The 16,697-nt window shown below is 44.5% G+C and overlaps 1 protein-coding gene across 1 annotated transcript in view; it reads right to left on the bottom strand.

Moving 5' to 3' along the window:
* Positions 1-16,630, bottom strand: part of AKAP12 (A-kinase anchoring protein 12) — a 114,815-nt gene extending 98,185 nt beyond the window's left edge. The window contains exon 1 of the mRNA XM_002817489.6: positions 16,260-16,630. Coding sequence (XP_002817535.4) covers positions 16,260-16,421 — 162 coding nt within the window. The 5' untranslated portion in view covers positions 16,422-16,630. The remainder of the gene's footprint in view (positions 1-16,259) is intronic.
* Positions 16,631-16,697: the final 67 nt, after the last annotated feature.

Genomic DNA, 16,697 nt, shown 5'->3' with positions numbered 1-16,697 from the left:
ATCTAAAAAAGAAATAAAAAATAAAAATAAAATAAAATTTATACATGTGTATATACACACACACATATATAAAATACAATTATCTTTATACGAAGAAAATGAAATTCCACCCTTTCCCCTTCCTAAAGAAGAGAAAATTTTCTTTAATATCTTAAAATTATTTTCTCAGTCCCAGATTAGAATATAAAGTTAGGTAATTATTGGCTTTATATTGCAGATCATAATAAATGCAGAAGTCACACCCTACTGTTCAAAATTCTGCACGGCAGAGCCACAAAATACTACTAAAGGCTTCTGAATTGCTATTCTAATTGTGCTCTCTTCTCTAGCCTGGCCTTTCCAAACTGTATTTGGGTAAAGATGCATATTCCATTTCCCCTTTTGAAGATTAATAATTAATAATATTAACACATTAAGGGTTCTGGAAAGTTCTGCAGTCTGGAAAATCCAAGCTTTAACTCAACTTTTCCTAGACTATTTTTCAATCAGTATTTCTTCCAACAGGCTGAGGTTCTTTCCTGCCTCATTATTCAGTGGTTCTTTCTCTCGTGCATCTCCATTCTGCAAAGATTCAGCAAAAATTTCTCCATGCCACCTTTCCTGGTACTCAGTATCTCTGAGCGCTGTCGGATTGGTGCCTCTTGTCCAGCACTTGGATGCAATTCAGGGCAAAACCTGGTACATGAGCATGTTTAAGTCCACTAATGGCTGGGTACATGCTCAGCTGGGTCCCCTGCAGTGCTGAACACTAGAAGCAAAGAAAGACCCAAAGTTCAAGTTCAGTTAAAAGGCTCTCTCTGGTTTTCCCTTCTTCCTAAATTTATTTACACATCAATTGTTCATTAGCGTTTGCTTTTTGCTCTTTAAATAATTTTTTTGTTTCGTTTTTGGATAACCTGTCATGCAGGCTGGAGTGCAGTGGTTCAACCACGACTCACTGTAGCCCAGACCTCCCTGGCTCAAGCAATCTTCCCACCTCAGCCTCCCGAGTAGCTGGGACTACAGGCACGTGCCACCATGCCTGGCTAATTTCTTGTAGAGGCAGGGTCCCAGTATGTTGGCCAGGCTGGTGTTTAACTCCTGGGCTTGAGTGACCTTCCTGCCTCGGCTTCCCAAAGCACTGGGATTACAGGCATGAGCCACCACGCCTGACTCTAAACAATTTTTATTCCAGGATCCCACAATAAAGAAACAACATTTATCAATCCCAGCCGGGTGCGGTGGCTCACGCCTGTAATCCCAGCACTTTGGGAGGCCGAGACAGGTGGATCACCTGATGTCAGGAGTTTGAGACCACCCTCAACGTGGAGAAGCCCTGTCTCTACTAAAAATACAAAATTAGCCGGGCGTGGTGGTGCATGCCTGTAATCCCAGCTACTCAGGGGGCTGAGGCAGGAGAATTGCTTGAACCTGGGAGGCAGAGGTTGCGGTGAGCCAAGATCGTGCCATTGTACTCTAGCCTGGGCAACAAGAGCGAAACTCCGTCTCAAAATAAAATACAAAAACATTTATCAATTCCATCTACCGTTTTTCCAGTCACCTGCCTATAACTCTAACTTCATTTTTGTTGACAAGGGTGCAGGCGCATGTGGTGAATCTGTGACTTTCAGTCCAGCCCTCCCAGAGGCTGGGAAGTTAATTCAGCCCCCAAATTTGCCTACAACTAAACCATTCTGGGCGAAGAACAAGCTGGGTTCTGAAGATCACAGGGACTGCTTGAGAAATTTTCTCTGACAAATGTAATACTTTAACATGACCCTACTTCCCTGAATACTTAAGCATTCTTTGCATTCCTCCCTGTCATGCAGAGATTGTTTATCAGGCACAGTTCCAGAAGTGACTTGAAATCTCTGTCATTGTTGCGATTCAAGATAAAATTGTAAGCCCTCTTCAGTCACCAGATTCTCAGTTTAGGACAAAAATTCAAAAACCTCAGTGAGTCTTTAACAAATAACAAACGAATAACTGATCGTTGTCTTAATCAAGGCTAAATGAACTTTCTGTATTATAAACAAAATGAAGACTGATCTAAGGCCAGGCGCAGTGGTTCACACCTTTGATCCCAGCACTTTGGAAGGCCGAGGTGGGTGGATCACCTAAGATCAAGAGTTCGACACCAGCCTGACCAACTTGGCGAAACCCGGTCTCTACTAAAAATACAAAATTAGCCGGGTGTGGTGGCGCATGCCTGTAATCCCAGCTACTTGCGAGACTGAGGCAGGGGAATCTCTTGAACCTGGGAGGCGGAGGTTGCAGTAAGCTGAGATCACACAACTGCACTCCAACCTGGGCAACAGAGTGAAACTCCATCTCAAAAAAAAAAAAAAAAAAAAAAGACTAATCTAAAACTGCCATCAAACTGAGTTCAGACTAAACTTTAGCTCCTGAAGGTTTTACACAGAAAATAAGTCAGCTATAAAACCAATCAACTGGGTTTTTGCCCACCTTAAGGTCAACTATTTTCTGTTTAAATTTTATTCCGCTGCTTTTGCCAGTGGAATACAAAGATTGTAATGGTCAAGACTAATTTAGTAAACTTTTGTGGTGACATGTTCCACTGCTTTTCAATAGCTTATTTCATGTAAAACAGAGCAGTACAAGAACAAAAATTTCCATTTAAATATTTAGGTTAACAATATAGGAATCAGGAACCCATGTCTAAGTATTGGATAAATATGTAATTTCTTGCCGGGCACAGTGGTTCACACCTGTAGTCCCAGCACTTTGGGAGGCCCAGGGAGGCAGATTACCTGAAGTCAGGAGTTGGAGACCAGCCTGGCCAACATGGTAAAACCCCGTCTCTACTAAAAATACAAAAAAATTAGCCAGGTGTGGTGGCTCACACCTGTAATTCCAGCTACTCGAGAGACTGAGGCAAGAGAATTGATTGAACCCGGGAGGCAGAGGTCACAGTGAGCACCACTGCACTCTCCAGCCTGGGTAACAGAGCAGGACTCTGCCTCAAAAAAAAAGTCATTTGTGAAAAAATCATCATAGCAAAATTGGCTAACTCTTAGCAATCTCTTGTAGACTACAATCCTATTCCCCCTCTCCCTCCCAGTTTGTACTGCAGCATATCAATTGTAAGTTCAAAGTAGATAGGCCACCTAAGGTTGAAGTTTCTATAGAATTCAATATATTATTGATGTTGAATAAGACTGTTTTGACCGGGTGCAGTGGCTCATGCCTGTAATTTTAATTTCAGGAGGCCTAGGTGGGACTATCCTTTCAGCCCAAGAATTCGAGACCAGCCTGGGCAACACAGCAAGACCCGCCTCTTTTTATTTTAAAAGAAAAAAAAATTAAAACGAAAAAAAGACTTTTACATATGTATCCAAATGAAAAACAATTTCAAATGAAAGTTTCTAAAGACACATTCTGAGTAATTTCCTATAACTTTGTGAAAAATTATCACCAAGAACTGAAAACATAAAGAGGTTAAAAACTGTGAAATGCATCAACAATCTTGTCTTATGTATCACAACAAAATATACTTTACAGAGTAAAGAAAACTAGGAGCCAATGAAGCATGTCTTCACTAAAAGTGGTCAATATCAGGGAGTGACAATAGAAATTCATCATTGTGGCAGGTAAAACCCAGGGCCTGTAATGGCTCAATTCAATAAAAAATCATAGGCTCAGATACAAAGAAAAATAAATCATAAATTGTATTCTGAACGACAAACCAAAGGGCAGACACTGGGGATGGAAAAATTACAAAGCGAAAATGTCTTCTCTGGAGGGAAAGACACGCGTTCCCCAAGCAACCTCATCTCTTTGCCTACAAATGGAAGGAATGCAGTCAATGACCAGGCTCTTTCATTTTTAGGTGGACCCAGCCACGCTGGGATAGAACAGTCACTGTGGCATGATGCCATCACGATCTGCCAACTGCTCATCTGGCGGCATCTCTTTTATCTCGTTTTCTCATCTTTTTATTTTTTCAGAGACAGGGGTCTTGCTATCTTGCCCAGGCTGGTCTCAAACTCCTGTAGTCAAATGATCTTCCCACCTTGGCCTCCCAAAGTACTGGGAATACCAGGTCCACCATGAGCCACCATGCTCACCTCTAGTCCTCTCTTCTACTAAGACTCACTTTTGGTTCCACCTGCACTTCTCCATAGCCACTATCGGGGCCTTCAGTGTTGATCATCTCTTTTCCTAAAAAACTTGACTTTCTGGCCAGGCGTGGTGGCTCACGCCTGTAATCCCAGCACTTTGGGAGGCTGAAGCAGGTGGATCACCTGAGGTCAGGATTTTGAGACCAGCCTGGCCAACATAGTGAAACTCTGTCTTTACTAAAAATACAAAAATTAGCCAGGCATGATGGTGTGCACCTGCAGTCCCAGCTACTGGAGAGGCTGAGGCATGAGAATCTTGAACCCAGGAGGCGGGGGTTGCAGTGAGCTGAGATCGCGCTGCTGCACTCCAGCCTGAGTGACAGAGTGAGACTCCATCTCAGAAAGAAAAAAAAAAAAGAAACTTGAACTTCAGCTGCGCCTCCCTTGCCCAATACTCCAAAAGCCTCGATGGCTCCCAATGCCAGTGGTCTCTGCTGTGACGCAGACCACTATTAGAGAAATGCTTTGAGCTCATGGAAGCCCTCTGTCATTATCTAGAGAGTCTGCCTCAAATCTCTGCTTTACTTCTATTTATTTATTTATCTGTTTATTGAGACAGAGTCTCATTCACTCTGTTGCCCAGGCTGGAGTGCAGTGGAATGATCTCAACTCAATGCAGCCTCTGCCTCCCGGGTTCTAGGGATTCTCGTGCCTCAGCTTCCCGAGCAGCTGGGACTACAGGCACGTGCCACCATGCCTGGCTAATTTTTGTATTTTTAGTAAAGACAGGGTTTCACCATGTTGGCCAGGCTGGTCTCAAAATCCTGACCTCAGGTGATCCACCCACTCCTGACTTCAGGTGATCTTTCCGCCTCTGCCTCCCAAAGTATTGGGATCACAGGCGTGAGCCACTGTGCCCGGCCAAACCTCTGCTTTACTTTAAAGTCCCAAGTTGTTATTATCAAGTGATGTTCTCTGTTCTAAAGGTACCCTTAGTATAAATTTTTTGGCATGGTTTGTTACACACCAGTAGATAACTGAAACCAACACCATGGAGTAGATGTTTTTGTCAGACTATTGGAGAAACAGAGGTACTCCATCTTCCCACTCTTCCAAATCTCGTTGTTTGTGACTTACCCCCATGCCAAGGCTCTACCCTGTGCCAAATCTCACTGCCCCACTGATATCTGAGATGTCACTACCACATTGTGAAAATGCTTGCCAACATAATCTCCCTGAAGTCACCCTTTCTAGTCACACTTCCCACCACTTTACTGTGTTGATGTTATCTCTGCCTTATACAAGAGGGTCTCCCAGGAGTTCATGATGCACTCACCTGGTATTTCTGAAACTTTGTTTTGTTCATTGTCAAAAGCCGGCAGTGGCTCTCTATTGCCTCTGCAGCTCTTTACACCGACGAGCTGCAACTTACCCTCTTTCATTGTTTCCTTAAGAACTACCAACTCAATACGTCTTGTACCAGAAGGCCTCCTGACTAATGGCCTCTTATCTGCCTAGAACACTTTCCCAAAAATTCTTTTCTTTTTACAGTAATACTAATGGCAATTCTTCTATTACCTAGCCAACTTATTGGAATCTTTGCTGTTGAATATTTCATCTAGAAAGGCCTTACCTCATCTCAATTATGAGGTGCTCAAGGGTAATGTTTTTATTTCTTTATCTCCCAAAGCATCTAGATCATATGGTATGTGGTTAGAAAACATCTGACCACTTTTGGCTGGGCGCAGTGGCTCACGCCTGTAATCCCAGCACTTTGGGAGGCCGAGGGGGGTGGATCACGAGGTCAGGAGATCGAGACCATCCTGGCTAACACGGTGAAACACCATCTCTACTAAAAATACAAAAAATTAGCCGGGCGTGGTGGCGGGCGCCTGTAGTCCCAGCTACTCGGGAGGCTGAGGCAGGAGAATGGCGTGAACCCGGGAGGCGGAGTTTGCAGTGAGCCGAGATCGCGCCACTGCACTCCAGCCTGGGCGACAGAGCGAGACTCCGTCTCAAAAAAAAAAAAAAGAAAACATCTGACCATTTTTAATGAATGCTATTACATACCAAGAAAACAAGTTAAGCTTAAAAGAACACACGATTCCCATTTTCTTATTTTATTTATTTATTTATTTATTTATTTATTTATTTATTTTAAGATGGAGTCTCACTCTGTCACCCAGGCTGGAGTGCAGTGGTGCAATCTCGGCTTCACTGCAAGCTCCGCCTCCCGGGTTCAAGCGATTCTCTTGCCTCAGCCTCTAGAGTAGCTGAGACTACAGCCATGCGCCACCACACCCGGCTAACTTTTTTGTATTTTTAGTAAAGCAGAGTTTCACCTTGTTGGTCAGACTGGTCTCAAACTCCTGACCTCAAAGGATCCATCCGCCTCGGCCTCCTAAATGCTGGGATTACACGCGTGAGCCACCTCGCCCAGCCTATTTATTTATTTTTTTGAGACAGGGTCTCTGCAGCTTCAACTTCCCGGGCTCTAGTGATCTTCCCACCTCAGCCTCCCAAGTAGCTGGAATTACAAGCATGTGCCACCACACCCGGCTAATTTTTAAATTTTTTATAGCAGTGGGGTCTCACTATGCTGCCTAGACTGATCTTGAACTCCTAGGCTCAAGTGATCCTCCCACCCGCGCCTCCCAAAGTGTTGGGATTACAGGCATGAGCTACCCATGCCCACTAGGTGTGAGCCACCATGCCCACGAGCCACATGTTAGTATTTATGTATGTATGAACTCACCATAGCCATGAACGAGACGAGGGTAACACTTGAGATGTAGAATATAAAACTATTTTAAACCACGGGCTTGCTATTATAATTGATCAGATGTTTAGCCACTCCCACAATGCTTTCAGTTTATTGCACAAATAAACACAGCAGAAAAAATTTAAAAGTAAAAGGAAATCAATAAACAGCTTTATGCATATATGGAAACTCGAGTTTTAACAAGAGGTAACTTTTTAATCAATGGTACTGGAGCAATAGGTAACCCATATAAAAATGAATTTAAGATTTCTCCTCCTGGCCGGGCGCGGTGGCTCACGCCTGTAATCCCAGTACTTTGGGAGGCCGAGGTGGGCGGATCACGAGGTCAGGAGATCGAGACCATCCTGGCTAACACGGTGAAACCCTGTCTCTACTAAAAATACAAAAAATTAGCCAGACGTGGTGGTGGGCGCCTGTAGTCCCAGCTACTCGCGAGGCTGAGACAGGAGAATGGCGTGAACCCGCGAGGCGGAGCTTGCAGTGAGCCGAGATTGCGCCACTGCACTCCAGCCTGGGCGACAGAGCAAGACTCCGTCTAAAAAAAAAAAAAAGATTTCTCCTTCTAGACATAATCAATAGCTAGTGGAATAAAGATCTAAATACATAAAAAAGAGAACTTTAACTTTTTTAGAACTGAACTTCTGTTTCCCCAGTTCCTAGCACAGTTCCTGGAGTACAGAAGCTAGTAAGGAAGTATTTATGAAACGGCCAGGCGTGAGTGGCTCATCCCGTAACCCAGCACTTTGGGAGGCCAAGGCAGGAGGATCACTTGAGCTCAGGAGTTCGAGACCAGCCTTGGCAACACACTGAGACCTTGTCTCTATTATATTAAAAAATAAATGGAAGAAATTAAAAAAGAAATATTTATGAAATCAAGATTGAATAGTAAGTGGCCGAGAAAGCCAGAACTCTATTCTTCAACAACTTGGTAGGTTTTAAGATTTCTTTACAGATTTCTGGGCCAGTCAAATGCCATAAACTAAGCCCTTAGCTACTGTCTACTTATTCAGCACAAGGGAAGTTTTAAATCGATAAATAAGAGAAGAGTGCTTAAAAGGCAATGAGATGGAAGGGGAACACTGAAAAGTCACAGCTTCTGGCTCAGTAAGGATACGGGCATTTCACTGAACACCTACTTACCTTGAATGGCACAATCTATTTAGAAAAGCCTCCGTTAGCAACCCACTTTTTTTTTTTTTTTGACAGAGTCTTGCTCTGTCGCCCAGGCTGGAGTGCAATGGCGCGGTCTCGGCTCACTGCAACCTCCACCTCCTAGGTTCAAGCGATTCTCCTGCCTCAGCCTCCCGAGTAGCTGGGATTACAGGTACACACCACCACACCTGGCTAATTTTTGTATTTTTAATAGAGATGGGGTTTCACCATGTTGGCCAGGCTGGTCTTGGACTGCTGACCTCGTGATCCGCCCGCCTCGGCCTCCCAAAGTGCTGGGATTACAGGCGTGAGCCACCATGCCTGGCCAGCAACCCACTTTTTAATGTAGTCAAACAAAGGAATGAAATTATGTGGAAGAAATATTTTCCTTTATTTTATCCTCCAGATGTGTGAAGGAAAATGCTGCTCTTCCATCATGTGAAAGCTTCCCTCTCACCCACACAAGTTCCAATCTCAGTGAAATCTGCACATGCTATCATCCAGTGTCACCTAGACCTGAACCTCTCCCTGGCCCTTATTCAGCTCTTACGCTTACTCTTTCCCCTCCCTTAAGGTAATGGAGCCCACACCCCGCACATTAGAATATCTGATGAGCATTTTAAGACTACAGAATCCCAGCACAGTGGCAGGAGCTGGTAATCTCAGTTACTCAGGAGGCTGAGGCCAAAGGATGGCCTGAGTCCGGGAGTTCAAGACTAGCCTGGGAAACACAGTGAGACTCTGTCTCTCAAAAAAAAAAAAAAAAAAAAAAAAAAATCACAGAATCCCAGACCCTGAGATTGCCTGGGATTCTAATTCAATAAATCCAGGATGAGGTGTAGGGGTGTCTTTGAAAAGCTCCCTAGGTGATTCAATAGCACCACCAGGTTTGGGAACTAGGAAAATTTTAATCCTTCAATACTCCCAGTTTGCAGTGTTTGCATATAACAAATAGATGGTCAGCCAATAAACTGCAGTAATCTCTCCTTCTTAAATTTTGGTTTATTTCATTTTGAAATCAAACATGAAACTGACATGTTACTAAAACTGGGATTAAGATTAGGCAGAGAGAAACTACAGGGTTTCCCCCATTTAAAAAACATCACAGAGAAATCATAGGGAAGACAAAAAGCTTTGAACCTGAAATGAATACTTGTATTAAGAGGCGCCTAATGGTGTCCTGGTGTCCCAGATGGTCTCCTGTGTTTTGAACACCTACATTTTTCTCAGAAAATCCGTGTATACCATCCAGTTAACAGAGCCAGGCTGTTTGCCGTGAGAACGGGAGAGGATCCCGGGTAAGCCTTCACCCTATTGTTTTCCCAAGAGGTGGATTTCTGCTGCTTCCAATCCCTGATCTCAACATTTCACGGATCATGACCATAAAGTAATTTCTGGCAACTAAATGATTTTAGATTGTTCCAAGAAAAGAAATTTTAAAAGTGATAGCTAAAGAAGTAGGTCATCCTCCAAGCAAATAAATTTAAAGATGGTTCATTAATTTGGAAAGGAAAAGGAGCAAAGGAGAGTAAGACTGCTCTACCTCAGCTGCGTTTTTATTCTTGAACTTGCTTTTTTCCAATTTGAGTAATTTCTAGGGAAAAAGTTTTTTTGTTGTTTTGTTTTGTTTTGTTTTTTTAAATAGAGATAGGGTCTTGCTCTGCCAGGCTGTAGTGCAGTAGCATGATCATAGCTCACTGCAGCCTCATACTCCTGGGTGGAAGCAACCCTCTCACCTCAGCCTTCCAAGTAGCTAGGACTACAGGTACATGCCACCACACCCAGCTAAATTTTTTATTTTTTGTAGAGATGGGATCTTGCTATGTTGTCCAGGCCACTCTTGAACTCTTAGCCTCAAGTGATCCTCCCTTCTTGGCCTCTCAAAGTGCTGAGATTACAGGTGTGAGCCCCCACACTTGGCTAGAAAAAAAAAAATCTTTAAAAATTAATTGGGCTGGGCATGGGGGCTCACACCTGTAATCTCAGCACTTTGGGAGGCTGAGGTGGGAGGATTGCTTGAGTCCAGGAGGTCCAGACCAGCCTGGGCAACACAGGGAGACCTTGTCTCTACCAAAAATAAACAAAATTAGCCAGGCATGGTGGTGTGCACTTGTAGTCCCAGCTACCTGGTGGTGTGTGCCTGTAGTCCCAGCTGCTCAGGAGGCTGAAGTAGGAGGGTCATTTGAGCCCAGGAGGTCGAGGCTGCAGTAAACCAAGATTGCACCACTGCATTCCAGACTGGGCAATAGAATGAGAGCCTATCTCAAAAAAAATAAATAAATAAAATTAAAGTTAAATGAAAATGAAAATTAATTAAAAGTAAAACAAACCATAGCCTTTCATGCTCTGACAGCCAGACCAGTGCATGATCAGATGGCAAGCACATGGCAAAGAAACATGATGAGGCATTCAACTTCACAGTTAAAAATGCACCAAGGAAACTGAGGTACCATTCTTCACCTAGCACATTAGCAAGTACTGGAAAATCTGATACCCATGAAGGCAAAGCATGGGAAAACGAGTGCTGATCTCCACGGTGGGACTGCAAAGTGGTAGAACCTCTTTGGAAAGTCAATTTAGGAAGGGTTAAATTTTTTGTTTTTGTTTTTGTTTTTGAGACGGAGTCTTGCACTGTTGCCCAGGCTGGAGTGCAGTGGTGAGATCTCAGCTCACTGCAATCTCCCCCTCCCAGGTTCAAGAGATTCTCCTGCCTCAGCCTCCCAAGTAGCTGGGATTACAGGCACCTGCCACCACACCCAGCTAATTTTTTGTGTTTTTAGTAGAGACGAGGTTTCACCATGTTGGCCAGGCTGGTCTCGAACTCCTGATCTCGTGATTCACCTGCCTTGGCCTCCCAAAGTGCTGGGATTACAGGCGTGAGCCACCACACCTTGCCGGGTTAAATTTTTAAATGCATATAAAGCTTCCAATTCAGCAATTACACTTATGGACTAGGACAATCTAAATATAAACCCAAGGAATTGGTCAAATCATTACAGGGCTTCAACCCACAAAAGGGAAATTTATGCACCCAAATTAATAAGAATGGGGGTAGTTATTTATGTCCTGATATGAAAAGACATCCAAAACCTAAAGTTGCAGAATCTACATGTGATATGATCTTTTTCTTAAATGGAAAAGACTGTGCCATTTTTATCTACTTTCATGTGCATGAAGTTTTCGAAAGAACATGTAAGAAGCCACATCATACTGGCTTCAAATTTTACTTAAATTTGTAAGTAATTTACCCTACTTATAAATTTAAGTTCTCAATCATTAATATTTTTTTTAAAAAATAAACATTAAATCAATCTTGCTATGCAATGACTTTAAATAAAAATCATTAATAAGAGTAAACAAATGCTTTTGAGCTTTTTTTTTTTGAGACGGAGTCTCTCTCTGTCGCCCAGGCTGGACTGCAATGGTGCCATCTCGGCTCACTGCAAGCTCCACCTCCCGGGTTCACGCCATTCTCCTGCCTTAGCCGGGCGGATCACGGGGTCAGGAGTTTGAGACCAGCCTGGCCAACATGGTGAAACCCCATCTCTACTAAAAATACAGAAAATTAGCTGGGCCTGGTGGTGGGCGCCTGTAATCCCAGCTACTTGGAAGGCTGAGGCAGGAGAATCGCTTGAACACGGGAGGCAAAGGTTGCAGTGAGCCAAAAAAAAAAGAATTCGGTTCAAGGAAATTTAATTGCTTTTTTTTTTTTCAAGAGATAAACATACTGGCTTAATTTTTCTTAGAATGCTTAGTGCTATAAATTCTAATTTCTAACTTCATGAATGGCTACTGCATATAGAATTACAGAGACGGGGATGATGCCATTTAGTTTAAGTTTTCCTGCACTGGTGTTAAGCACTGAATATGTATTAAAACTAACTAAGACAAAGGAAAATAAATAATTTATTAGTATTTTTAAAAACAAAACATTTTATTTCCATTTTGTTAATTATCTTACAAGATCCAAACTAGAATAATCTTATAATGTCAGCTTAAAGCTGTAAAGGCATAGAAATTAGTCAACCCAAAGAGGAGGCACATTTCAAGGCCTTTTCTTCATAGAAGGAAATATTTCAAGTGAAAATCTCCACTGATCTTATTCATCCACTAGCCTATAAGCTGTAATGGATTTAAAGGAAGCCCTGCTATTCCTGCAGTCTATCGGTACCCAAAAGAATCATCCCCACATCCATTATCTCCAATTTTTGGTCTCTGTTCTGATCAGAAATTAGCAGCTCTTATAATCTGGTAAAAATCCACAGGAATACAGGTAGCCACACACAGAGAAACATCCCTCTATTAAGAAACATATAATTCTTGCCTTAAATTCTGGCCCATTTTTGTAACACTGGTGATGTAGTCACTTTGAGGCCATCTTCATTCTCCATTTCCATTGCTAAACAAGTGGCGAATAGGAGGAAGCTTATGGGAGGAATTATGAAATGCAGCTGGCCACCTCAATTGTCTGGTTTTGTTTGTTTGTTTTTTTTTCTTTGAGACAGAGTTTCGCTCTGTCGCCCAGACCGGAGTGCAGTGGCGCCATCTCGGCTCACTGAGTTCACGCCATTCTCCTGTCTCAGCCTCCCAAGCGGCTGGGACTACAGGCACCCGCCACCACGCCCGGCTAATTTTTTGTGTTTTTAGTAGAGATGGGGTTTCACCGTGTTAGCCAGGATGGTCTCGATCTCCTGACCTTGTGATCCGCCTGCCTCAGCCTCCCAAAGTGCTGGGATTACAGGCGTGAGCCACCGCGCTCAGCCAATTGTCTGTTTTAATGCACGAGGGTCAAACACATCCTTAAATTTACCAGTCAGACAATGGATTCTTCTATTTGAGTACATCTTTATGTTTTGGTGATTCAAGGCTCTGGTAATCAAATGGAGCTAACAAGAGCCCCCATCTCCCCACCTGCCAGAGACAATGGCCTCACTCTGTTGCAACAGACCATTGTTCAATGTCCAGCATTGAAATCATTGATCAGGCAATAAATATAGAAAGGCTAATTAATTGATTGTCCAGACTTGGTCTGGAGCCTGGCTCCAGAAATCAAGATTAGCCAGAGACATGGAAGTCAGTTTGTCACTGGTCACCCCACCCTCTGTTGCCACCTGAATATGTTGCCACCTTAATATTTTTTTAAGACAAATTTTTAAAAACAGACAATTAAGGAATAATGTGGAGTGTGAGGCTTTACTTACCACCAGCATTCAGGTCATCTAATCTTCCTGCACCCTGCAGTTGCGAAACGGCCATGTCTCAAAATTAAACCCTGGCAGATAACAGATCAAGCCATTCCCCCCTGCCACCGCCTGGATCTTACATATAAAGACTGTAAAAGATTTCCAGTCTATCTCTGGATCTAACAGAAAAAATAAAGATTACAAAAGACTGAATAGAAGATAAAGACTCCTTCCATTTTACAGAAATGAACCATAGATAAAACCAAGACTTCTGCTTTAGTGCATCTAAATGTTAAGCCTGGGTAATCAAAAGCTTGTTTAACTCTCCATTTGACCTAATACAAGTGGTCATTCAACCAGTGTAATGTCTGTTCAGATAAGGGCACTTAGTGAGTAACTGGTAACTAAAATTAGCAGAAAAAAAGGAAAGTAAATCCAATTGCTAAATAGATAGCATGCATGTGATATAAATGTCAGCTATTAGATAGAAAAAGATCTGCCTACAACCTTTAATTAATGATCACATTCTATCCAAGGAGGGAAAAATGATGTATTAGCCTAAACCTCCCCAACCGTCCACAGACACATCAAGGAAGTTCAAGATGTAATCCTAAGTAACTCAGGGTATGAAATGGTCTCATTTGAGCCATATGCACTTAATATATTTGTCTATTTAAGATAAAACCCAATTTGAAATTGCAACGCTAACAAGTCACTCTATATCTAGAGAAACAGAATCCAAATCCCCCAAATCTGAGGTTTTTGGTCAAACTATTCACTTGATCTATTAATAACCGAATAGACTGACTTGCCTTAGTCACTATCATAATCAGTCTCACGTGATAATGAAATGATCAAGGGTTAAATTGTAGTAAAATCAGATAGGTCAAGGTATTCTCCAACTTGATATTTTCCAATCAAAACCAAGGAGCCAATATCACCCCTTCCTCTTTCCACAAGTATTCCTGAGAGCTGCCTCTGCCAGGCAGCATGGCACGCATGAAGGAACACCGTTGGTCGGCACAACCAGGCGTGTTCCCTGCCCCTGCGAAGTATTCAGAACAGCCAGAACACTAAACCCACACATGTGAAAACTGCTGGGACGGGTCCATGGTGCCACAGAGCCTAGAGTGGGAGATGGGATTACTTGGAGGTCAGGAATTGGAGCTTAACAAGAAGAGGGGAGGCAAGGGCCATGGTGCTGAGTCATTCTTAATTGGGGAGTCCTTTTGAAAAGACATTTGTGTTCAAAGCCTGAGTGATAAACTTGGCTAGTTGAAATGAAAACTAAATACATTCCAAGGATACAAGTAAGTGTATTGATTTGTCTCCAAATTGATAACTGGGCATTATGCCAACAAGTTCAATGATATTCTGGATGTCATTTAGGTGATTTTTTAAAAGGAGGTTGTTTGGCTGCTTCAAGACGGTTGGCAACTTGGAAAGAGGAAAAGGATAAGGTTATGGAAGAAGGAAAAAGAATGGAAGGAATATTTTTAAATAAACAAATTCAAGTTTACTGGGAAGCGATTAAATCCCATATTTCAGGGTGAACAGTTAGTAAGATCTGAAGGAGTATAAAAGCCGGGGGGGTGGGGGGGAATGTCACCCAACTGCAAGTTTTTAGCAATTATACCTTAAAATTATTTTCATCACTAGACTCTGAACACTGGTTACAGAGCCACTTTGACAGTAGCTAGCATCAAAACATTATGTGCATACAGTAAGTATTAAAATGTGACTTGGATCTCAAAAGGATAGTACATTCCTCAGGCCAGAAGCTTAAGCATCTCTTAGAAAAACCTACATAGCACAGAGGCACAGTTAGTACTTAATATCTAGGGACCATGGATTTTACAAGTAGTTATGAATCAAAGACCGGAGGTAGAAACTATATTGTTAACAGCAGTCTCTCAGCCCAAAAGAGACTAGGACAGCTAAGGAGGTCAAGGCAATTAGGTCATGGTTGTAGGTTCCTTTTTTTTTTCATATTGTAAACATCTACATCTCCTGCGATAACTCACGTACTCTATCCTCAAATTTGACATACCGCAAATTTAACTATTAAACATGGTTATCCACATCTTTCTACAAGGTATCACAAGGGTACCTTTGTGATACAAGGGTATCACAAAACCAGTAGAGTGAAGCCTTGCTAATGAACACACACGCTGGAAAATAGATCTAAAATACCACGACCAGAACAAGCCACAGTCTTGGCGGCTGTCCTGGCCCACAAGAAATATTCCAGCCTTGAAGACTGAAGCCGATAAAATGCAGTCGTTTCAGCACTGCGTCCAGGGAAGAGTACCCGGAATGCTCGTTACACTTTGACCCCACCCTTCGAGAACTTCTAGCCACTCTAGCGTGTGTTTGGCCAACTGAGTCTGCAGGCAAAGCGCTGAGCGAACGCGAGGGCGCTGGCTGGTTTGCGAAACCTGTCATTCCTTCTGGAAACGCAGCGCCTGCCCAGGTTTTCCCTGGCTCCGAGCGAGCTACACCCCAGGCTTTCTCTGCCTCGGGAAGGCGGTGCCTGCTCGGGCCGCTGCCGCAGGAGGACTGGGTACCAAACCCGCTCGCTCCAGGCACCGCTGGCATCCAGGGCGGTACGCGACGGGGAACCCGAGGGTGGCTGGGCTCCCCGGCGCGCTCCACCACGCGTCCTGGCCTCACAGCTGACTTTCCGCATCTCGGAGCTCCGGAGGCCCGGCCCGGGGTCCATTCTCCACGGATCCCCCCCGCGCAGCTCCTCCGCCTCGGGCTGGATGGCTCCCACCGGAAGAGTGCGGAGAAAGGCTCAGCCGCCGTGGGCAGGGCGCGGGTTTTATTACTGCGGATGGCGCAGTCGCCTCCCCTGGAGACCCGCGACAAAGATGCAAGCCCCCCGCCGCGCTCGCCGCTGCTCTGGCCCCGCCCCGGCGCAAAAGACCCTGAAAAGCCTCCAAAGAGGGGTTCGCACTCCTGAGTTTGCAGATGGGGCTGGATGGGCTGGGAAGTTCTCTCGGCGGAAATCGGAGGGACCCCCCACCCCCACCCCAAAGACCCGCGCCTCCCGGCGCAGGTGGCCCGGCACGCCCGTACCTTGGTGGCGGGGTCCGCGGCAGCGATGGCGGGGTCCGCGGTGGTGTCTGGCGCCGCCTCGGCCGAAGGGCCGCCGCCGCTGGGCTCGGGCTCAGCCGGCGCGGAGCTCCCCTCGGGCGGCTGCTCCGGGCTGCGCTGCTCGGTGGAGCTCCCGGCGCCCATGGCTCCTCCGCACTTCTCCCGCGCCTAGCCGCCGAGTTACGCCTTCCCCAAGCCGCAGGGACAGGGGCAAGAGCCAAAAGACGCGCGCCCGCGAGGTCCCAAGAGCGCCTTCCTTCGCCGCCAGCCTCCTGCGAACGCGCCCAGCCTGCGAATGAAGGAGACGCGCTCGCGGCAAACTCCTTAAAAGAAAAGGAAAAAAAAAAAGGCCACCTCTTAGCCTCCGCCCCCCTCCCCCTGGTTTTTCCCTCGCTTCATCACATGAGCACAGCCACAGAC

Source organism: Pongo abelii, chromosome 5, assembly GCF_028885655.2.
Source record: "Pongo abelii isolate AG06213 chromosome 5, NHGRI_mPonAbe1-v2.0_pri, whole genome shotgun sequence".
Lineage (NCBI taxonomy): Eukaryota > Metazoa > Chordata > Mammalia > Primates > Hominidae > Pongo > Pongo abelii.
This window is presented reverse-complemented; position numbering and strand designations above follow the sequence as displayed.